At 31.2% G+C, this 23,965-nt stretch overlaps 3 protein-coding genes and 1 long non-coding RNA gene across 4 annotated transcripts; 2 read left to right on the top strand and 2 right to left on the bottom strand.

The window, feature by feature from the left end:
• Window positions 1–833: 833 nt before the first annotated feature.
• LOC123213381 lies at window positions 834–2,182 on the top strand. The gene is made up of 3 exons (XR_006501697.1): window positions 834–989; window positions 1,115–1,180; window positions 1,854–2,182. It is a non-coding gene; the product is annotated as an uncharacterized LOC123213381 (long non-coding RNA).
• A 1,105-nt stretch (window positions 2,183–3,287) lies between these two features.
• On the bottom strand, window positions 3,288–6,238 carry LOC123214274 (probable ribosome-binding factor A, chloroplastic). The gene is made up of 5 exons (XM_044634044.1): window positions 6,175–6,238; window positions 6,040–6,086; window positions 4,578–4,726; window positions 3,664–3,826; window positions 3,288–3,538 (listed from the first exon to the last, which is right to left on the bottom strand). Exons 1-5 carry the CDS (start codon window positions 6,236–6,238, stop codon window positions 3,392–3,394), a joined length of 570 nt encoding a protein of 189 aa, XP_044489979.1. The 3' UTR covers window positions 3,288–3,391.
• A 4,272-nt stretch (window positions 6,239–10,510) lies between these two features.
• Window positions 10,511–11,199, top strand: LOC123214855 (auxin-induced protein 6B-like). Its single transcript, XM_044634859.1, has one exon. It carries the CDS (start codon window positions 10,588–10,590, stop codon window positions 11,017–11,019), a length of 432 nt encoding a protein of 143 aa, XP_044490794.1. The 5' UTR covers window positions 10,511–10,587; the 3' UTR covers window positions 11,020–11,199.
• Window positions 11,200–21,945: 10,746 nt separating this feature from the next.
• Window positions 21,946–22,706, bottom strand: LOC123213277 (auxin-responsive protein SAUR50). Its single transcript, XM_044632675.1, has one exon. The coding sequence runs from the start codon at window positions 22,609–22,611 to the stop codon at window positions 22,297–22,299; it is 315 nt and encodes a 104-aa protein (XP_044488610.1). The 5' UTR covers window positions 22,612–22,706; the 3' UTR covers window positions 21,946–22,296.
• Window positions 22,707–23,965: the final 1,259 nt, after the last annotated feature.

Here is a 23,965-nt window from a genome sequence, read left to right as displayed (position 1 = left end):
AATAACATATTATAAAGTTAATTGATAGATAATAATGATAATTGTAAATATATATAAAAGGAGGAGAGAACTAAAGAGAGAAAAGAAGTAGAAGCAAAAACGAAAATTAAGGGAGTTGTTTTATAAAAGAGAGTTGAGTGTTTTTTTCATGTGTCCACAAGTAATAAAAAGGAGGGTTTATATTGCAGTTTGCCGCTACCCTTGCTATCTAATGCAATTGACTAATTTCCTTTATTTCTTATTCCTGCGTCAACCCTCACCATTTTTCTTCCTTCATGTGCTTGCAATAATAAATGATTTCCCACCACTTTTTCTTGACTTGATTAGGCAGAAAACCATCTGAATATGTAACAGTTTTATGTTTATGTTACTTTATACGCAGTTAAGCAAAACTATATAGTAGTGTACTTGTAATCTTACTCAAATAATTTTTAAAAAAGCTCCATTAAAGGGACTCACCTTAGAAAAATATGGAAAATTCTGTTTAAGAATTTTTTTTTTTTGATAATAAGAAACTCTATCTGGGTTTTATCTTTCTTTAAGGAGAAATCATTCATATTGAATATATAAAATTTAGGATTTAATAATTAATTTTACAATTAAACCTGCTTCATAATCATTGATCCAAGTAAGCTAAAATTTTAATTTTTAAAATATCGTTAAAAAAGACTTAAAATCATACATTTTTATATCTAAAAACTTCTCTATTATCATTCAAGGTAACCTATAGAGGGTAGTTAAAAAGAACTGGCTTTTACCATAAAATTTATCGAATTTTCAAATGGGCTAAATATTTTGGGCCATATTGAGAGTTGAGCCGGACCCAATAGTCAATAGATTGGCTTCAGAAAGACTTGGGTTTTCATCTTCAAACTCACTCCCTCCACACAAACCAAAAGCATTGCATTTGCACCAACCACTTAGAAAACCAAAAGCATCAGATGGCGCCGCCTCCTGGTCCCTACTCCGGCACCAGCACCCTCGCCTTGGTATTTTAATTTTCTTTTAATGAACAAATCTTATGGGTTATCTTTTGAAAAAAGAGTTTATTTTGGTTTATTGTTCATTTAAGAAGTTTGATTTTGATCTGGGTATTCTCGGTGTTAATCTATAGGTGGCTCGTGTTTCGGCTTTCTCATTTGGGCTTGTTTATGGCAACATGAAGCTCAAGTACCTCAAGGTATAATTCATTTCATCAAATTTATGTTTTGGTTTAGTTTCCGACTCAAAATTTTATTGCTGAATTTGCGATCTGTGAGTGGTTTTAATTGCATTTTATTGTAAATTTATTTATTTATTTTTTGTATGTGTAAACTTTTGATGTGGATCTTTGCTGATTGTTTATAATTTTTACCTGAGCATATTTGGCTAATGTTAGACATATAATCTGAATTTATTGTGGACTTTGTGTACAATTAGTTGTCTTCGTTAAGAGTGTACGGCTAGGCCAAGGTTTAAGTTCATATGGGATATGGGTTGTTTTCCTCCAGATTAGTAACTGATTGTCGCAGTTTTAGATCAGTAGATTCTTTTGCTGAGAAGTAGCCAGTAGTTTATACTAGAGCTCAGTGAACATGTTATGCCAAGGGAGTTTGGTTCTTAAAAAAAATAATTATGAAGTTCTTTAACAAGTAAAGGTATAGATTCTGAGGCAGGGGCTGTGTGAGGTGCGAATTACTTTAGTTCATAATTAGCTTTGCAATTTGTAAATAATAGTTGTGCATTGTTCTTGTGGAAGATAGACTATGCATTCTGTGTTTACATTTCATCTATGTTTGCATCTGTGTATATGCTAATGGATGACTACTTACTTTGGGATATATGCTTATCTAATGTTTGTGTTTTTGCAACAGGCAAAAGCAAGATCACACAAGAAAGCTGAAGCAAAGGCCCATCATTGAAGATGGTGATGGGATCTGTTTCAACTTGGGTAAACATTTTGAGTTGAGTATAGAAATAATTGTTAATGAAAGCAGCGGTGTTTCATCTTTGGCTAATGGTTTTACAGACCTTGCTGGGTGCTTTAGTCAAATTGTTTTAGAGTTAATCTTTTAAGAAACTTCACTTGATTGGGTTCTACAATTTTTATGGAGTATTTGCCTTCCCTTTGGTAACAATGTACTGTTGAATGATTATCATCCTCTGTTTAAAATAATAAACCTCTGTTACTTTTAGGTCCCCAGTTGCCAAGTCTCATTGCATTCTTTGTCCACAGTTTGATTCAAGATTTTACCAGTTTGGCTGTTATTTGGTAACTTATATATCCTTGTGGTTTCTTAATTAAATTGCAACATGAAAACTACACTACTGAGACACGAAAAAAAAATTTCTATTAGCTTCTTGTGAATTAACATGGCCATAATCTATCCTTCCATCGAGGACGCCAAGCAGACAAGGCTTAGCAAAATGGCTTGTATCATCACCCTGCAAATATCAACCAATGATTTAAATTGAATTGTCAAATAAATGATAATTGAAGTGATCTTATACGCTTAAATGGCAATATCAAAGTTCTGAAAAATGTATAGTAACCATAACAGAAATCCTATGCTTCAGCATATGAAAACAGCCAATTTTTGCACCAAGATCTGAACAAGCATAAAATGCCATCATCAGATTTTTTTTACTACATTCCATAGAAGTGTGGTTTCAGTACCAAGTTCATCCCATCAGTCATCACCACATTGTATGCGGTGGCCATAGTCACAGTTGGGAATTTGGGAAGGCTTAGTTCTTGTGATTTATGAAAAGGATATAGACCAGTTTAAAGTGTGTTTCATGTCTACTTCAGAAGTGCAATCACACAAGTGATTGGTATTTCAAACAAAGAATATTTTCAGTGCCACATAAAAATTTACAATAATCAACAGAAAGGGTTTAAGTAACCTGAGAACAGGGAAAGTCGTGCTTTTGAGTCGAAAAATTGAATTGCTTGTCATTTTTTTTTTTTTCCTTCATGGCTTAATGGTAACTGCAACAGTTACTTCTTCATGGCATAATGGTAACTGCTTCATGCAGTTACTTCTTCATGGTGTAATGGTCCGTAACTCCCATGCATTATGGTTTATAACTCCCATGCCATAACTCCACATTTTGCGTTGCATTCTTGATGGTAGAATGCTTTTTAAGGTTATAAATAGGGTCTCTGGGTGAGCTTTTTCTACACTTGAAAACATACACCATTATATGAGAAAAAGAGATCACCTGGAAGACGAAACTTGCAAGGAATTTCCAGAGGATTATACTATATTAAATCGTCAAGCAATGGCTGGAGGTTAGTATTTAATATTCCGCATATTAATTTTGGTTTCTATCTTGCATACTCAGTATATATATGCTTAGATAGAGACCATATACATGTTCTAACATTGCTGAGTAACTAAGCACAGTGCTATTTCACATATATGATGTCTTCATCAACATTATCACCCTCCCAATCTTTATCATCTTCAGGCAAATCAGCTGATTCAGGCTGTTCCCCTATTCGACTTTCTGAAATCTCTTTTTCAGCCTTAATCCTATCTAATATGGCAATTACCTAAAATAAAATCAACATATCAGGATGGGTTGGAAGATGAAAATCACAAATCCAAATTACAATTACCTATACTATAAAGAAAAAGGCGTAACTGAAAAGAAAAATGGCATTTGGTAACCTCTTACCCTGCTTCCTCTCTCTAAAGATTCATCTTCAATAAAGCGTATCTCAGGAGTCAGCAGCAACTTCATACCCGCATACTTAGCTTTGACTTCAATCCAGCAATTCCAATGTCCTTCCCTCTTATCATCTCCAAAAACAGAAACATACACTTTGACCACCTGCAAACATAGGGAAATATAGAATGAATCACCTTAACAATAACTTCAATTTCACCTGAAAGTTCAGTCACTCCCATAAATTCATTACTATACCAATATATGCTCTATGATCTGACAACTTAACATGCAGAATATGTACATTCGGGCTTAATCACAGTATCGCATCCTGAATAGCACTTTCCGATGACATGTAACTGACACTTGTATCATAGAACACCAGGCTAGTAACAGTCAACAATTATAATCCACAAAATAGAGTGTTACAAGTTGATAGTTCACTCATAAATATGACCTTCAATGTTTCTGAAACCCAGTTCTGATAAACATAACAAAACTTTTCATCCTAGAACAACTGTAACACTACAAATTTCTAATATCTCAACCGCCATGGATAAACTACAACCGTAAAGTCATTAGAGTGTTAGTAAAACAACAGTACAGTATTACATCTATGCAACTATAAAGGGGAAAAAAAAAAGTCCAATGCAATGGAGTCCACCCAACAAAAAGAACTTATCTTCATAAGTTGAAATTGCTGTCAAAGTAGCTACAAGCAAACCTAGAACCAAAACATTAACCATTTAATGCATAATCCAAAAATAATTTTCAACAATCAAAATACATTCCAAAAATTTAAAAAAAAAAACTAAATTGTTATAAAAATTTCCAATTTTACACTATCTGTAAAGATGTTTAAAAAAAAAAACGTGAAATGAGTAAACATTTGAGTAGAATATATGATTATACTTATTTGCAAATCAGCGGAGACTCCAACGTCACTAATAGTAATAGTGGTAAGAGAAGAAAGATAGCGGCCGGCTCCTGAGATGGCTTCAGGCGAGACTGCGAACTGCAACACTTTATCAGTTAAAACCACAGGGGATAATTCTCTCGTTATTTGTTTCGCCTCAAAGGAGTTATGAATTGGGTTATAAATATTGTACCATTTATAGTATTATGAAAAGAAAATTTAATCCTATGAAATTAAAAAAATAATATATATTAAATTAAAATAATATTGAATCAGAATTAGATAAAATCAAAATTAAATCGAATTAAATAAATCAGAATTGGATCTAATTAGAATCTGACTGAATAGAAAAGTAAATATTATTTAACACCCCCACAATTGCAGCGGGAGCGCACGAAGTTGCAATTGAAGATATAAAAAGTGAAAATACTCACGAGACAATTCCTTGGTAAAAATATTAGCAATCTAAGAAATAGTAGGCGCATGTCGGAGTCAAATATCCCACGAGCAACTAACTCACGAATAAAGTGTAGATAAATGCCAATGTGTTGAGTGCGAGAATGAAACATTGGATTGACAGCTATGTGCAAAGCAGATTGATTGTTACAAAACACAAATAGAGAGGAGTATAGTGGACTACCGAGGTTTTGTAGAAGATAATAAAACCACCAAACATCATTAATCACAAAAATTGGCTTAAGATGTTGATCAAACAAAGACCATACTTCAGTAGTAGTAACACAAGGTAGTAACAAAGACTGAATAATCAAGGGCGAGACCATAGATTTAATCCAAGTTAGAACTAATTTATCAACACACAACTAATGATAGTGAGTCAAAAAACTGTTGTTGGCGATGACAAACAGACTTAATGTGCTCAATCACAGAGGAAAGCATAGTGAAATCCTAAAAAGAAAACGACGCATGCAGCGACTGGGTAGAAGAATCGTCGTGTAACTAGTGTGCCACTGGAAAGAGGATCTCCCAAAAGAGAAGGCTTGACTCACAACAGCTCGATCTCTAGCAGAGAGGAAGGTTGAAGATGGAGGATGTTGGATGGTGAACGACAAGTTGTGAAGAGATTGCAAAAAGAAGGGGTGACAACTTGAGACGGTAAAATATGTGGGGGTGGAATATATTTTTTGAGGGGGAAGAGGGAGAAGAAAAGGGGGGGGGGGGGGGGGTGTTGTTGTGTGTGGATATGGTAGTTTTCCAAAATTGAGAAAAAGATAATTTTTATTAATTGAAAAAATACAGGAGGATGTTATTGCTCTGGTACCAAGAAAGAGTTATGAATTAGGTTATAAAATGAATTAATATTATTGATAATATTACAATGTAATATGAACAAAAAATTTAATCATATGAAATAAAAAAAATAATATACATCAAATTATAATAATATTGAATTAGAATCAGATCTAATCAAAATCGGATTGGATGAGAAAGTAAATATTATTTAACATTACCACCATTTTCACTCTCCAAGGATTCGCCATACATTTAATTGCATGCCCTTAGAGAAGATTGAATCGCGTTCGTTGATTTTGGCGTCCAAGTGGTGGAATGGAAGGTTGTGATGTGGAGAACATTACGGTAGTTACAATGGAAACTGAGGAATGGTTGGCAGGTATGAAGATTGTGGAAAGAGAGCATGTGCAACATCATTGTGGTGGATCGTTTCTCTTCTTCCTTGTTCGAGGATACCTAGTGATAACTTTTGGATAAAATGTACATTGAAACGTAGTTAGTAAATATGAAAACGGAAAAAAAAAATTATAAGAATTATATAAGTATAATATGATAAATAATAAAAAATATATTTATAAAGAAAAATAATAAAATTTGAATACGAAAAAGATATGAAATATGTATATATAGGTTTAATATGACATATTATTGATACTATATTTCTAAAAATACGACAATATTAATAATAATTTTATCATTTTTTATAGATTTTCTAGTTAACAATTTAAAATATAAAGAATATAATTGACTATTAAACCAATATAATATAATATATAATCAAAATTCAATTATCAACAAAAATTATTAAGAGAGGATAGAGATTTAAATAATAAAAAATTAGGTTTTTTGTTTTACATATTTACAATATTATAGTAATTAATAAAAAATGCAAGGGAAAGTTTTGTGCCTTAAAACTTCATAAAAAAAAGTAAAAATACGTATTTAATACTTTTTGGGTTCTAAAATTTAGAACAACATATTTAAAACATAAATTAAATACAAATGTAAATAATTCATATTTTTACCGATTAGACATCGAAGCATTAAACGACTTGTTAATTTTCTTCTTAGGAAATAGATTAAATGTCATTCAATTTATAAATTCTTAAGTTATAATAAACGAAAAATGGAACCTACTCAAGCCTTTGGTAGATTCTACGCTGAAATAGTTCAACTTCAATTGTTAATTCAATTTGAATATATCTAAAATAAGTTCAATTTAAATGAGTTTGAGTTTAAACCTAAAAGTTTTATATTGTTAAGTTTGAGGTAGAGCTAGAAGGATACCTGGTTTGTCAAGTTCACGAGTTTGTAAAAATTCGATTTAAATTAAATAAAAAGACTCCATTTTGATTAATGTATATCAAAATGACATTATTTTAACTTAGTTGAAATATTAACTCAAACTTAACTTAAACTTAAGTCAGTATTATACTGTAACTTGAGCCAAATTTGGGCTCTACTTTTTTAAATAGAGTCAAACTCAAACCGATTTTAAGGAAGCTTATCAAGTTCAAGCATAAGCTCGAACTGAACTAATTGCCATGAATCTACAACTACTGAAGCCCATGTGTACGTGTCCAAGGAACAGCCCAAAATATGGATTTCTGGGCCTGGATTGAGCCCATTTAAAAGTTGAAGTACAAGTTGGCACTTCCATGTTATGTCCCTTGAACTAGGAATTGCAGAAGTGGGGAGGCAAGAGCAAACAGCATCAGTTCTACTCCAGTTAAATTATGCTTCCAATTGCTATTTTATTATAAAAAAACAAAACAGTTGGAAACTGCTTCATCATCTCTCACTTTCTTTATTTTTCTATTTTTATAAGCGAGAATTTGAAGTTAATCATATGGGTGCTTTATTATATAATATTTGATATTTCGTATATTACATGTCTCTGCATCTTCTGTTCCTGCAATTTGTGAACTGTGTCATCATTTTGTTATGTCGGATTTGGAGCAACAATGACTGATGCAAAGTCTTTATCATATCAAGACTGACTCACATTTTTCAACCCAAAGTTTAGTCTATAAACAGTTTTACCATCTAAACACATGAATCATACTTTCTTACCCAAAACTTAATTCAACTAACAAAAATTAAATTTTGACGTACGCGTTAAGACTATATTTACCATATTATCTTTAATATTTGACATTGGTTAATAAAATATCCTAATTAATTAATTAATGTATTTGTCAATTATTATATTACACTATTAACACCACTCATTTTTCAACATCACATTTTGTTTTCCATTCCAACCTTTGGCACACCGTCTTCAATTCCAACCTTTGGTACTCTGTCTTCAACTCTAACCTTTGGTGATTTGTCTTCAACGCTCGACTTTTGCGCTCCCTCTAGAGTGTTATTTGAATCCTTTTTATTTTCATGATAATATAATTTTGCATGAGAATTTGAAAATGATGTAGTAGCAACAACCTAAAACGACGATAATGCCACACAAAAACCTAAGAACAACACTATTCTAACACCCCACAAGGATGAAGATACTACAAAAGAAATTGAGAACAACATCTTATTGAAACCCTAGAACGATGTTACAATTAAACTTGAATGCGAAGCTTAACTTGTCTTAATAGTTTATGATAATGACATGACAAAAGAACCTTAAAATGACACTACAATCAAGTTTGAAAATGAAGCAACAATTGAACTTGAGAACGACACAATATTTGATTTGTAAAATGATATCATAATTGAAGTTGAATAAAAAATTTAGATCTAGTGAATTAAGGGGTAAAACTAGGAATAACTATTATAATAAATATTATTTTTATATCCAATGATTGGAAAAATGTTTTTAGACCAAACTTTGGGTGGGAAAATGTTATCACTCTCATATCAAAGAACACAAATTTTAATACAGAGAATAAATCTATATAGATGATATGGAAATTGATATATGGTGTATATAGGCAACGAGGTCAACAATTGTTTTATGCTGGTTCATGTAACGGGTCAGACAGGTTTAAACAGTTGGTACAATTATTTATGTCTACCTACTCTTAGTGTCAACACAAAATATTTCCCCTTACTTTAAACCGACAGCTTCGACATTCACTGCAGAAATAATGCAAATACACAGATGTTACAGTTATATCCATATCTCTCTTTTTCACGAATAGTTTTGATCTAGAGCATGCATGTGCAGGGACAAGTATGTAAAATTTTCTGATATCACTAACTTAACTATTTAAAATAATGGTCAATAATACCAATCTTAATTGACGACCTCACCACCAGCACTTTCAGATGGACTAAAATGAACAGAAACAAAAGTTATTGGGTGTGCACGTGGCTCCGCTAATTCTACTTACAGAAGCTTTCCCAAATTTGACTATTAGTTTGAAAATTTAGGCCTCGTTGATTCGGCCTTGGTGCCCATTAAAAAAATGGCGATTAGCCCTTCCTAGTGGCTCCATTTTATTGCAGAAAGGAAGCATTGACCATGTCTTCTAGTGCTTCTTTCAGACTCAAGTAATAGCAATTTCAGAAGCTACAATTTGGTGGCAGTTAAAGTAATGTGTCTCAACTGTAAACATAAAGCAAGCAAGCAAGCAAGAAGGCATAATGTTGGGTAGGTTAGAGCTAGCTGCTGCAGTCATGGCTTTAATATTGAGCAGTTTTTATTTGCTGCATTGCATAGACTCCTGCCAACAGTCACTTTTTTCTATCCAAACAAGGAGTTGCTGGAAAGCGCTTTTGAGTCCATTAACATCCAAAACAACCTATCAAAGATGTCTATTAACAGGCCCCAGCATATATTCCCCAAATCTTGTAATATTTACTAATTTAATCACCATTACTGGGGGACAGCTGATCATGGGATTACAACAACACCAACCCCCCCAAAAAAAAAAAAAAAGAATTAAATTATGTGTAATGATAAATTATGTGTCATTTTCATCTTTAATCTTTGAATTAACATTTATGTTGTCGTTGTTGCCGCTGATCGAATGGTCACTAGTTGTAGTGAGTGTTAAGGTTTATTATATATTATTATTACCAGTCGTGCCTGAAATTTTAATTAAAGCGACCATTCGGCTGGACAAAGACACTTTAATTGTATAAAAATTGACTGAAGAAAAGGCTATAAAATGATTAGTGTTGATGATTATATGGAGAGAAGAGAATTAATGTATCTGTAAGACAAAATGAATCTAATTAGGATATGATTAATTTGGAAAATTTTTTATTATAAAAATTAAAAAATTACTCTTAATTCAATTATTTAGAAGATTATTAGATATAAATTATTATTATATTTAATAAAAATAATAAATATAAATAATTAATAGGTTTAGTAAGATGTAATAAATAAATAAATAAATATTAAAACTTTATTTTACTTAAATGATCTAAAGTTTGTTGGTTATAATATATTAATTAAAAATAAAAGTATTTTTTAATAATGAAAAATAAATATGATAATCTGATTATTTTCTTATTAATTGTTATAATATATAATTTATTATTTATATGGATGGTAACTCTACTTCAAGGGTTGAATAGTACAATTTTGAGATCTCAACACAAGGTAAGAGTAATAATTAAATTAATTATAATGTTGAAACAAAAATCTTTTTGGTCCCAAATTGTGCCTTATTTTCTCCCTAAACACGGCACATGCCCTTTTAATTAATTAATTATATTCTTTACTTATTTATAACACCCAACATTATCGTTCCCTGAGCCTAGAATCCTCACTTCACTCAAAGACTTTCTCAGCCTGTTCCTTAAAAATGTCCAACTTCAACAAGATCCGTCACATTGTGAGGATTCGACAGATGTTAAAGCGGTGGCGTAGGAAGGCCCGTATGGCCGCCTCCACTGCGCCCTCCGATGTTCCTGCTGGCCACGTGGCGGTGTGTGTTGGGGCCAATTGCCGGAGGTTTATTGTGCGCGCCACCTACCTTAACCACCCAATCTTCAAGAAGCTGCTGGTGCAAGCGGAAGAAGAGTATGGGTTCAGCAACGTTGGCCCGTTGACCATCCCGTGTGATGAGTCAATGTTCGAAGAGATTCTCCGGGTCATTGACGGAACCGAATCACGTGAATCGGGTCGATACTTGAGTCTGGAGGATTTTCAGAGGTGTTGCCAGATGAGCATGAGGGATAACGTTCCATTATTCAGCGAATCAGGGCCGTTGCTTGATAATGAATCAGTATGTTAAATATTTGCAGTTTAAATTTGTTAGGATATTATTATTTTTTACTATTTTTTTCTCAAGGAGATGGCGAAATAGGTCGAGTGATGAAGTCATCCCGGTGGTTGGAGAGTATTTTTATAATTATATATTGTAAATCCAGCCAATTAATTGTTGAAATTGAAGGGATTATTATTATTATTATTATTATTATTATTATTAAGCAATATTTATCTATTAATTATCAAATTTGCAAAATACATATTGTCAAATTACCTTAAAATACAAACAAAATTTATTTTTATTTAACACTATAGTTTTAAAAGTTAATAATTTTTTTCTCTTAATCTTAAAAAGTTATTTTTTTATCCTCCACCATTTAGGGTTCTTCGTGTTTTTATATTTTATGGTTAATAATACCCCCCTCAAAATTTAAGATAATGTATTTATATCTCCAAATTTTTTTTTTTTATGACATTTTTCCCAACAATTTACTTTAGTGTTTTATCAATCACTTTGATAACATCTTTTCTCTCTTCTCGATGGTTTTTTCAATGCAGAAACTACAAAATATCCAGTTAAAAGTCAAATTTGTTACAACCAGATTGTGTAAATCACACAAATGGCCCAGAGGATGTTGCCAAGATAATGTTCCAGTCTGTTGAAATTCATTTTATCTGAATTGATTTTGTAAACTTAGTGATTATTAATAAATACAACATTATCTTGGCAGAGCATAATAATAGTTATGGCTGGATTCGAGCCGAGCCGAGCCAGAGCTCGGCTCGGTTTTTTTATGGCCGGCTCGAGTTCGGCTCGGCTCGATTCGTTTTTCATATCAAAACGGCACCATTTTGTATATATATATGGATCAAAACGACGTCGTTTTATATAAAAAATTAAAAAAAAATTACCGAACCAGTTCGAGCTCGATCGAACCGAGCAGAGCCCGGCTCATTTTGGGCTCGAACCGAGCTGAGCCGAGCTCGAGCTCAAGCTGGCTCGGTTCGAATCCAGCCCTAATAGTAGTGTTAGAATATGTAAATGCAGAGAGTAGTGGCAGAGGATGTCCGTAGAAAAAGTAATTAGGGAAAATAGTGAGTGATCATTAAAAAAAAGTGCTTTTGCTTTTTGTCCCAAATAAATTATTTCGATTGAAGTGATTAGGGATAATACTAATACTGATCCAATGCACAAGTGTTCTTTCATAAATTGAAATTTCGATTGAAGTGAAGCTGATGAACTTTTGGAAAAAGATGGCCAACGCTTAAAATAGTTTGGAGGATTGTCTTTTACGAATAGGTTAAATGATAAAAAGATAAAAGTATAATTAAAAAAAAAAAGTATAAATTTAAAATTCATTGGTAACATATTCATATTAAACATTTGATTTATTTTGATATAATAATTGTGAAATTTATAGTTAAATTAATGATTTTATGTATTTAATGTGGTTGATTTTATTTTAAAAAATAATTCAAATTAAATAAAAATTTTATATTAAAAAATAATACTATATATACATATTTTTAAATATAAAATTAAATATATATATAAATATGTTGTTATTATATGTTTAAGGAAAAAGATATTCAAAAGGTGTTTGCTGATTAATACAATAATTAAAAGGCCAAAAGACTATTTCCCACCCAAGGTTTAGTGAAGTAACAATTTTTTATCTATTAACTTTGAAAAATCAAATACCTACCCATCTATAGTTAAATTAATGATTTCTATTCATTTAAAAAGGTAAGTCATTTACTCTTTGCTAGTGTAATAAAAAAATAATTTTTATATTTTTTAATGGAAAATACAAAATTAACCTTATATAAAAATTTAAATTAAATCAACATAATTAATTATAATTTACAAAATTTAAGTAATCTAATTTTCAATTAATGATAATCAACATAATTAATTAATGAAATTGAAAAATTGAAAATTTTCAATTACCATATGTATTACAAACATATCCATCATTATCTTTGATTATTAGACTAAATCATTTATTCAAAGAAAGTTATTATATTTCTGTGAACACAAAAAACAAGTTCTCACACTCCAAACAATTGATCTGATCTCTTTCACCTACCTATAATCAATTTCTCAAAACCTAATCAATTTCAAGACCAACTCTCTTACAATAACACAAAACACTCAAAAACTGTAATTCCCCACCCTATCTAATGGCCAAGTTGGATCATCTTCTTTTTTTTTCTCCTTTTACCAACATCCTCGACCTTCTCTTCATTATTATCTTCATTGGTTTTTGATTTCTCTACAACTCTTTCTTTGAAAACATTATCTTTATTCTTTAAAAATTCACAGAGGTTTGATATTCAACAGAAATCTAGAAAGAAGAAAATTTGTTATTTAATATATGAGTAATTTAATATTTGAGTTAGCTTGTGGATGATGCATTTAACAAGTCTGGCCCATGCTTGCAGATGATGCCCCTTAGGAAGAATATCTGACCCCTTACATGACCCAATTTGAACATGACAGAGATATTTTCTACTCCTAAACACTATCATTCACCCTTCAGTTGTAAAAATCAAAGAGTACATCCAAAGTACTTCTTTCAGTAGTTATCAACTTTCTACTATTACTATTGAACAATACATTACTCTTGAGTATCCTACTCATTTTACTCAATGGATCCTATGTTCCTCAGCCTCATATTGCTTGTTGGGTATGGGAAATTTGTTCTGCACGTTTGTTTTTGGTAATTTTATATAAATTAAAAGTTAAATTTTTATTAATATATAAATTATCTATTTTATCTTTATCTCTAATAAAAATTATTAATTTTAATAATTTATAAATAAATATTTATGTTTTTTTAAGTTAATATGAAAAAGTTGGCTGTTTCACTAAACTTTAGGTGGGAATAAGTTTTTATGCCTAGTTAAAATCGCATCCCCACTGACAATCTCACAGCGAATTATTCTCCCCCGCCATTTCACTTGAAACAAAGGTAATTTTATCACCACATCGTATTAATTTATTGGCCTGGGAGACTTATTCCCACCCCGGTTTACTGTATTTCTAAACTTTTAACTGCAAAATTTTAAAAATTTAATTATTTATTTACAAATAATTAAAATTAATAAAACCTATTAATTATAAAAATAAAATTATTATTTAATTAATAATATTAAAAAAAATTAATCTTATTTTTCTTTTTAAACTTTAAAAATTAATAATTTTTTTCTACAACTAAATTTTAAAAGTTGCAAATTTTCTTTACGGTTTCAATTTTCTAGTAAATCATCTTTTTTTTTTTCTCTCTCTCTCTCTCTCTCTCTCTAATTGTCTCTCTCCCTCTATTTGGATTTGATTTTCACTATAGAGGGGGAGTTTTCGTCTATTCTTTTAAAATAAGTCTTTTAGCCTAATTTAATTTACAGCCCAATCTAATGTAGTTCAAATTCATGCTTTAGTGATAGGACAACCGTATTATTTTCATCCCAAACTTTGATGTAATAACTATTTAAATTAGAAAATTTTGCTTGTTTATCAATCAGATTAATATAAAGTGTAAACCATTTGGTTTCACTGTAAATTATTAGTTTTCCTATTTTAATAAAGAGTAATATTATGTGTACCCATTTTAAGTACATAAATATATACACATTCATATGTGTCATCATATGGTTGGGTATTGTTTTATTCTTAATTCAAAATCATCCAATCACATGATGACACATATAAATGTGTATACATTTATGTACCTAAAGTGGGTACACATAGTTTTATTGTTTAATAAAACCATAAAACTGCTCTTAAGACTTAATCAAATATCAATTACCAATCTATCCTTTTTTTTAATTAAAATTACAAAAATATTTTAAACCAACTTTAAATATTAATTATAATTATAATTTTATTACTTTTCTTTTTATTATTTTATTATTTCTTCTTGTCCTAACACGTTTCCCTCACTTTCATTATCACTGCCAACGCATTCTCACAACTACGGATTCTTTTCTTTGAACTTTGTTTCTTCGCTAACTTTTGTTGGTGCTCTTTGTTTCTTTCAACTTAATTTTCAGCAGACATGATGTCATAAAAAGAATTAAGACAATTAATTTTTTTAAAGTGGGCTGGAATGCGAATTTGTCAAAATTGATTTATTAAAAATTCAATTAGATAATGATTAATAATTATTAATTACATAAAATATAGTGGAACATAGAGATGACAATTGGGTTAGACAAAATGGAGATTGGCCTAAGACACAAGAAATGGGTCTAATCCAATATTATAACGTGTTAGACTCAGATCATGGGCCTTCCAGGGCCAAACCATGGGCCTAGGTGTTAGGTCAATGGGCCGACCCAACCCTTACTATTTATAATATTTAAATAATATAATATAATAAATTAAATAATAATTATAATATAAAAATTAAAAATATTTATAAGAAATAAAAATTTTATTTATAAGAAATAAATAATTAATAATTATACAAAGTTTGAGTTTTTTGGATCGATCTCATAGGTATGAGATAATCGAAATTTTAATTTGGTTTGAATATGTCTCTCAACCTTTATTTTTAGTAGGTGAAGAAAGTGAAAAATTTTATTTTTTTAGATGTGAGACTCTTGGCAAAGTGTAAAAGTGTAAGTGCAAAAGTTTCACATCTAAAAGAATACAATTACTCACTTCATTCATGTACTATAAATAAAAGTAAACAAAGTAGAAAGTTCAACTAAACTCATATTTTAGGTCTCACATTAGTGAGATTGATCATGAAAACTTAATTCACCTATTATAAATAAATTTGTTTTATTTTTAATCATAATTTAATTTACTAATATGTTTTCTAATAAAAGAATACATAATTAAAAAATTATTTAATAAATTTTTTATTAAAGTTAATGAGTTAACCCATTTAAGATCTGCCCATTGTATATAAAGTCAGACCTTAAAATTTTCATGGGCCAACTTGGTTTAAAGGTTCTTCACTATGCTAGCCGAAGGCCTACCCCATCGCCATCTCTAGTAGAAAGTGATGTTGGTATCTTGGTATGCTAGTTAGGTAGCAAATATATGATAAGCCCAAACAAGAAATCTAAGAATACTCATACTAATCATGACATAAACCACACCTAGATACTCGAAGATGAATTTTCCCAAAAGAGTCAAAATAATAAGATGTATGGATTAGATCCAGTTAGAATGAAAATATACACCTCTGGATGATCAAAGAACCAATAGAGATGCTAATATAATATAGGGTCTCTCTCACTAACGAGATCACAAAATGTTATATTAGAGTTTCACTTATTAATTTTCTCTGTTCATACTACAAGTGATAATAAATGTGAGAATGTTATCACTAGAACAAAGCTTTGATGAAAAATGAACAAGTGACAAAAAAGGGTGTTGATGAATGGAATTGAGATGTGGAGGGATTGGGGAAGCTAAAATGACAAGGAAACAAGAGAAAAAGTGAGAAGAGAGTAAATAAATAAAAAATGAGAGCAAGATTTTTAAATGAAGCAAAATTAGTATTATAACCTTTATATATTTAATAAATGTAGAACCTATAATTTTAAAGAATTTTAGGTAAAATAACTTTTTTGAAATTGCTGTTAACAATTTTTATTATTGGAACTGATAAACATGTGAGAAAAATGAACATTTCAAAATAAAAGGTGTGAAATTGTTAATTCATCAAAGTTTAGGTGGGATGTGGTTATTTGGCCATATCAATAAGACAAATTTGTCCCTACCCTCACCTATCCCCAACTCGGTTAAAGCCTAAATATTGTTTGGAGCAATTGACAAAAGAATATTCCTTCTCTTTTTTCCCGAAAATGACATTGCTAAGGCAACTTGTTTAGGGGACGAAAGCTTACCCTTCAAGGTACAAGGCCCATCATAGCCCAATACAACCAAATATTATCTTCGAATGCATAACATACAATGACTTGGTAGTTGAATTTTTCCAGTTTAGACTAAATAATCCTTATCTAATTATGACATAGTAATGCGGTCAGCGGTATTCTCTACCAAGTGATATATATTATGATATAATTATATGATATTTATTTTCAATTTAAAATAATATAATCATATAATATTATATCATTATTAATATTTAAATTGATACTTATTATTATAAATGTACTTAAATACATACTAAATATTTTCCCATAATTTATTACTCAATATACACATTTATAAATCACCATCATATTCGTACGTTTGAGCATTGGTACACCAAAGAAAATGACATTGGTTTAATTATTTTCTGTTATTATTTATTTATGAAGCTGAGGAGACTTCAGTCTTGTGATTGGTAAGATGTGTGGCTACTGTAAAGAAGAAAGACTTGTAAATATATGTACTAAGATAATACATAAAGAGTAATAAAATTATATGTATTTATTTTAAATATATAAATGAGTATATATTTATATATGTTATTATATGATTTAATGATTTTAAATTAACGATAAAATAATGCTCAATCATATGATAATAAATATAATTATGTATCTATTTATATATTTAAAGTAAATGTACGTAGTATTGTTTAATGATGAGAGAGTAAATTCAATAGCCCGACAATGCCCACTCACAGTATCTATTGAAATCTATTGTGACCCAACATGTTTTCCCCACATTACAAAATGCACCCCACCTCTCCTTCACCACTGCCTATGCTTGTCCTTGACCCTTTTCTAAGAAAGGACATAAGAACAATTTCACAATAACATCACCTAACACATACATGCATGTTTATGTTTAACATTAGAAACTACGAAATTAAACAAATTATGTATATGCATACATATGCAAACATACATTAATTTATCACAACTTCTTGTTTCATCTTCATCTGATTGTTGGAATTGTTTATTCAAGTTTCATTGTTGGCTATGAGTAGGATGGTGTTTAATGCCGAGGGTTGAAGACAGCTTCAGATGCTTATCACGAGATTCTAGTGTGCTTATCGTTGTTTGTATAAGGATTGCTTTGGACTACATGTTTTTGGAATCATATATATCGTCTTCTAAGTAAGTACGTTGGCTTGATTTTTTGACACATGGCAGTGGCACGGCCATTTCGCTGCAAGTTTGTGGACTGACTGCTGAATTTCTCGGACTTTGTAGCTTGCTTCTGTGCAGAGTTGGCCGCATTGATGCAACCAGAAAGACCATCCAACAGTCCAGCTCATCTCATTTAAAAATTTTCAACTTATCTTTGCTCACAATTTTTATGATGCTCTCAAGTGGTATATGCATCCGTTATAATATAAATTATTACGAAGCCGATTCTGTCACAATTTTGGACGTTGGTTTCTTCTTCTATACAACAATTAATCTCATGGTGAAGCTAAAATCAGAAATATATATATGTGTATGAATGTGTAGTATGTAGTACAAATCAAAATGTCATTCATGTCTTGCACTTTTGCAGTGGATGTTATGTAATTCAGAATGATACCACGAGGGAAACCAGAAGTTGGTTTGACGCTAACACAAATTTAAAGGGGCAGGTTTAATCAGTTACTATATCACTTTATTGACCATCTACTAAAAATATATGGCACTACTTGTGTTCTGATGGTGTGCATTTTTTACTAATAGATGATATATTAGTTAAATTTTGATTATTGATGATGAAGTACTAGAATGATGTGATGAAGGTGATTTAATGATATGAATATTGGATTGTATTATTTGATTAGCAGAAATGGGTATATTCTCTCCTTCCAGGAAATTACGTAGAGCTAGGGAGAAAGACAATGGGGACAAAGTGCAGAAAAAACATGGCAGCCCACCTGGAAACTTATAATGTTTTACCTACAGATTTAAAATATCCAACTCATTTGATCTGATATTGATATGAAAGATAGATGTGACCTCTTTCTTTGATGATCAACCCATAACTGGTACCTGTCAAATCTGTCTCCCCCTTGATTAAAATCATATATCTAATCTGTTCACTTTTTAATTCAATCTTGAACAAAATATTGTAACATATAAGGCTGAAGAATTATGAGTAGATCTAAACAAAGCATCAGACATTAGCTATCAGAATTCAGATTCTTTCTGGATACCACATATGCAGATGTTTACACGTTATAAGATATATATTTGCAGGTGAAGTACTTTGAGTGGGCTAAATTAATCAAACTTCTTCAGTTTCAGCTCCCATGTTCTATGGCAACTGCATTATGCTATGTTACCATATTCCACCTGAATTATTTGTAAGGAAGTGAGTAGTGTGGAAATAATTCTGATAATAAAAATATATTATTGATATTATAGTGGAAGAATAAAGTGGAGATATAGTAAGTGAAGAAGACAAATAAGACCCACGAGAAAGAGAAATGGGGTGTGGCATAAAACAACAGCAGTATGGTATGGCATTAATTAATAATGGGAGATATTTGTTAATTGAATTTCTGAGGATGATGAAATTCTTCTATCTTCTCATGAGCAACAGAAGATATTCTTTTGGGGCAAAGACTAATTTGTAAGAGTAGAAAGTGTGAGAAAGTTTGTGTGGCTCAAAGTTAATCAGAGACAGAGCCTTAATTTGCTTCCATCTCAATGTACTGGTCCTACTCCGATGATACCTTCCATTTCCATATACAAATATTGCATGAAAATTAATGAAATGCGGTTTGGAAAGAGGAAAATATACATAGAATTGTGTGTTATAGCGTGTGCGAATTGGAATGGATGCATGGGAAGATTTTTTGATTTTTTTCTGTTGTGATTCTAACACATTAAGTCACGGGTGGATTAGGGTTCTTCTGTCCCTAATATGTTTGTCTTTTATAATACTCAGAAGGCATCGAATTTCGATCTACATTAGTTTTACTGTTCCTTTATAATTTATAAGCAAAAACAAAAGCAATGTACAGAGTACGTAATGTCTTACTCTATATAAAAACTAATTGACCTGACTTTAGCCCTACCATTTACACTATTTAATGGTGGCCTGCTTTGGACCCATTAATCTATATTCTCAATTAATACACACCCTCATAATTCATTTTCTTCTCTCAACAACGAATTGCAAGACCCATTTTTGATAAGGCCCCGTCAAGGGTTTAAATTATGGAATTAGTATATGTCCACATATATATCTATATATATGTATGTATGTATGATGTAATGATATTTTTTATTCTCTCTAACTTAAAATGTCAGCCATTTCTTTGTTTGAGATTGGACCACATAAAATGTAAAGCACAGACAGGATAAGATAAGAGATCGATAATAACTACTTGTAGGGTGCCCTTTTCTCATTAAGAGATCAGGATCAGAGCTTCTATATGACCATTAATGGAAGCAAATGGAGCAGATCGAGAATGGTTATCAATTAATTAAGTGACAAGTATAAACTCTGCTCATCGCTGGCCATGTATGTGTGTGTGTATACACATATATATATATGACATAAACATAGTTCAAATAGCGATATTATGATGTAAATGTAGCTGGTAAGAGTGAATAAGTATAGGACAAACGGTCAAATTGTGAAATTTAGAGGGTTAATAAAATTTCTTCCTCAAAGTTTCATGAAAGTAACAAACACACTTAAAGATTTTGAATGGTTAAAAACACCCCCACAAATTTGATTAGTTTACCTTACGTAATACCCTTTGTTAATTGTTTATAACTCAAGGTTGAGCAGGAAGTTGTTACAATGCCTTTCGACTTGGTAAAAGATATTGTCAGTGTGATCACATGACCAATCTCCTTGGCTTTTAATATTAATCCTTGCAAATTTTCTTGCCCGCATGCTCCTAAGAAATTAAAGGGAGAGAACTGAATTATAACACCGACACTTCTCTTTTTTAAAACCCACCTCATAATGTAACCTGAAGCCGTAAATCCGTACATATTAGCGTACCCCACATTCTCTCTGACAATGATAGAAAGTTTGAAATATATATATGTATATATGTATGTATGAATGAATATATGTATGTAAATCCACTTTCTTTCGAGAGAAACGTAAAGTTTTATAGGCGAAAACACTATTTTCCACCCAAGGTTTGGTTAAAGAAACAAAAACACACATGAGAATTTAAAAATTCAAACACTCATTCGTCTTTAAACTTTCGTTAAAATTACTGTTAAATATAAAAGTAAAACTGTTATTTTAATGTTAATATTAAAAAATATAAATTAATATCATTTTTCTCCTAGGTTTTAAAAATTAATATTTTATTTTAGACTTTAATTTTAAAAAGTGCTTTCTCCCCCTCCAAATCGTTAGGTTTTCATCTTTCCGATGACGATGATGGCCACCATCTCTATTCTCTCGTCTCTTTTTGCCACTACTGATGACTTTGATGACATGCGAAGAAGCTTCAGCCGATGATAAATCAAAGACTGTTGTGTTTTCATAGAATTAGCTGTGGCCCGCCACATTTCTGTCACCTTTTGGTTTTCTCCTAGGTCATGATTTCAGATGTAGTCGTTGATTCCAGTCGATGAATCTAAATCGACGACTTCATCAATTCGTCTACATAAAAACTTGTCTTCTTCAATGAAGACAAGACCAAAAGAAGGGAGGAAGATGGCCAGTTAGTGTTAGTTGCCAGAGAAGGAGAGGTTTTGCCAAAAAATAAAAACTTTAGGAGGAAAAGTGAATTTCTTCAAATTAGGAAGAATGAAATATATTTTTTATTTTAATATTACTGGTAAAATGACAATTTTACTATTACTTCTAATGAAAAATTTTTAAGTATGTGATAATGGAGTAAATCTTGGATAGGTATTTGAATTTTTTATCTTTTATAGGTGTCTATTGTCTTTTCACCAAACCTTTGGTGGGAACAGTGTTTTGGCCAGTTTTATATGTTTGTCAAATATATACGTCTCCTTTGTACTCTTGCTCACGTTCCAAGCCATGCATACATACATACATCTTAATCACTTGCAACTAAAACTAGACAGACTGAGAAGTGAAGACTAATCCAAAGTCTGCTTGCTTAATTTCATTGACATTCATTAACTTCTCTCACAGAGCATCGATATCTGTGAGGAAAACCCTTACAATTTTATAAATCTAACCCACAGCTTACATTTGTTGGGTACATTACAGTTAGAGTACACCGTACACTTAAAAACCCAGATTAATGGGGACCAAAGTGAAAAAAATTAAAGAAACATAGGAATAAAAAACCATCGACATCATCAAGAATCACAACAAAGAAGATGTTAAAAAAAGAGAAGCCTGCAAAAGTGGATGTGTTAATTAGCTAGCTAGCTTCATCTTAAGGATCATCTTCTCCAAGCGAACCCACACTTTAAAGATTTTGTTTCATCTAAGCGTTGATGTTAAAGAGCGAAAAACAACTTCTTCACAAGGAATAGTGAGGCCCATATCGTGATCAAATCCAAACTCTTCTTCAGCTTGTCGAAGTAAGCATTGAAACTCAGGATGAGTCAAGAATGAGATTGGAACAATGTATCTACTTCTGTTTTCACCAACATAAACTGCAAAGTGACCTTTTGGTACGTCATCTGGAAGCCCATCCTCGTCGTACCCGTGCTTCTTCCCTAAACTTGAACATCTCTTCAGAATTTGCTTCAGGACTGCTGGTTGTGTCAGCTTGTGTGACTTTCTAATGGCCATTTTTGAAGCAATAAAAAAAGTTGAAGAGAGAAAGAGATAAAGAGAGCGAAAAAGCAAGCAGAGGTGTTGTGTTGAAGTTGAATGGGGGATTGCAGTGGTATTTATTAACAGAATGAGAGTGAAAACATAGCACGGGTGTTTTGGGGTTTGTGTAAGACAGTAAAAGACATGGTGGGAGCCAAAGCCATTGGGTAATCAATTGTTTGTTGCTCCTCCCAATGACAATATGGACCCTCCTCTCTTTGATATGGCTTTTCTAAGGCTCTAGTATTAGTAAATATCAACTTTGTATTCCCTTATCTATTTTCTTTCATCTTTCCCTTTCTCATCGATGCTAGCTCATAATATTTCAAAACCAACAACTTGTTTCTTCCGTTCCTTTTGCATAATGTTTTATATGTCCAAAAAGAAAGAACAATCACGACCTATTTGATCTTTTAACTGCTTTATATTTTTAAGAATCAACTCATTTTAAAGGTATGATTCTGAGTTTTAATCACAAACCCACTTTATATCTATTATATATTATAAATTGTGACTGCCATCCAGTACTAACCGGCTTAGCTTAATTGATTTATTGAAGCAAGAATATCAAACATTCTGTGTTATGCATCTTCTTTGACAAATTTGATCTAGGGTTATTCTGTACTAAGGATGACTCCATATTTTTCTCTTTAATTGTATAATCAACTTTCAGAAGTTTGCTGTCTTGTATTAAAAGGTACATCCTCTGTATTTTATTTAGCTAGTTTTATGTGATTACATGGTTACATCTAGTTGAAACGGGGCTGCTCAAAGTCACAGGTATATTGGCTATGAGGATAAAACAAATTAGTATTCAAATTCTAATCTTGACTATGTAAAAGATTGTTACTTTTGACTAATTTATAAAGATTCCCCTTAATTAATTAATTGCTAGATTAACTTTCTACACCTAAAATCACTCGTAACTGTACTTGAAAGTACAAAACTGTTGACAGTTTTTTTTTCCTGCTTGTTTTGGCTTGAGATTCTGTAGTCTTTCTCCAAGTAGAGCAAAATTTTCCAGCAGAAACCCATGTGTATTTTTACACCTTTTGACCTCATCACTACTTTCATCTTTTCTTGTCTTCTTCCTCATTTCAAGAGATTTGAATTCTGGGTTTTCTGCAAAAATATTATTCATTTTATTTAAATACAAATGGGTTCATGTTTAAATATCCACCCTATATACATGGTTTTTAGCTATTTTTCAAGTGTTACTTAAATGAAATGAGTGTCCCAGGAAGAGAGAGCTTCTATCAGTTGTGGTCCCGAAGAAACCACAGCCACCAACTGCAAAGAGTAGTTCTAATCAGACATAAATTTTTTTCAA

This window comes from Mangifera indica, chromosome 4, assembly GCF_011075055.1.
Source record: "Mangifera indica cultivar Alphonso chromosome 4, CATAS_Mindica_2.1, whole genome shotgun sequence".
NCBI lineage: Eukaryota > Viridiplantae > Streptophyta > Magnoliopsida > Sapindales > Anacardiaceae > Mangifera > Mangifera indica.
The sequence above is the reverse complement of the archived record's forward strand: the minus strand, read 5'-3'. Positions and strand labels throughout refer to the sequence as shown.